We start from the raw sequence: 960 nt of genomic DNA on the forward strand, positions 1-960 counted from the left end.
CACCAACCAAATCCAAAATATCATTGAAATTTTACAAAAATATCATTGAATTTTCACCCCAAAATCCATTGACATTTCACAAAATACTACTGAAATTTTGGTACATTTTGTTTAAATCTTTCACTGAAATTCAGTAAAATCTCAATTCATATCAAAATTTCATTGAAAATGTGAAATATGATGCAATATGACATATATTATGGAAATTTCCATTAAACTTATTTCTGTAGAAACAATATAACAAACAATTTTTCCTTTATATTTTATATTTATTGTTTCTTTATTATTCTTCTTCTTCTTTTGTTTATTTTTTAGACCAATTCTGCAGTCAAAATTTTCTCCTGGTCAGTCTCTATAGATATAGTAATAAGTTGAAAATATTTGACTCTGAAATATAAAAGTTTGAGTATTGATAGATTAAAATTCAAAATCACTTAGTAGAAAAGTAGATTAAAGAGCTAGACTTGAACACCACTAATGGCATGTTAGACAGGACTCACTCCACTAATTCATTTGCCATCTCTTTCCATGTTAAAACACGAAATTCAACCTTCTATAATTCAATATATGATGACCATGAAAATTTTGAGCTACTAAAATTGAAAGTAGACTACAACCGGTTATACTCATCCGCTAGAGTTTGGCACTTCAAAAAACGACTATTTTTAGAATTAGCCTTCCACCTTTAGGTCTCTCATCATCTCACCAAATCTGAAAGATAATGCAATTTCAGACACCAAATTCCAAATCTAGACCAAATTTTACCCAAAAATAGGCAGGCAAAAACCCCAAAAGGGAGAGAGAAAGAAGATTTCTAAAAATAGCCTGGACTACAATCATTTGCATAAAATGTTTTAGTGGAGTGAGTCCATATGACTTGGTCATGTGGTCAAATCATACCATAATCACTATGTTTGTGTCATATAACAAGAGATGAGTATATTTTCTCAGACTAAATTG

At 29.6% G+C, this 960-nt stretch overlaps 1 protein-coding gene across 1 annotated transcript in view; it reads right to left on the reverse strand.

Moving 5' to 3' along the window:
• Positions 1–960, reverse strand: part of LOTGIDRAFT_175650 (hypothetical protein) — a gene marked incomplete at both ends in the record, with an annotated part of 3,631 nt that overhangs the window by 2,126 nt on the left and 545 nt on the right. Inside the window, one exon of the mRNA XM_009058352.1 lies at positions 707–711. Within this exon, the coding sequence (XP_009056600.1) occupies positions 707–711 (5 nt within the window). The remainder of the gene's footprint in view (positions 1–706; positions 712–960) is intronic.

The sequence above is a fragment of the Lottia gigantea genome (genome assembly GCF_000327385.1).
Source record: "Lottia gigantea unplaced genomic scaffold LOTGIsca_330, whole genome shotgun sequence".
In the NCBI taxonomy this organism is placed as follows: Eukaryota; Metazoa; Mollusca; class Gastropoda; family Lottiidae; genus Lottia; species Lottia gigantea.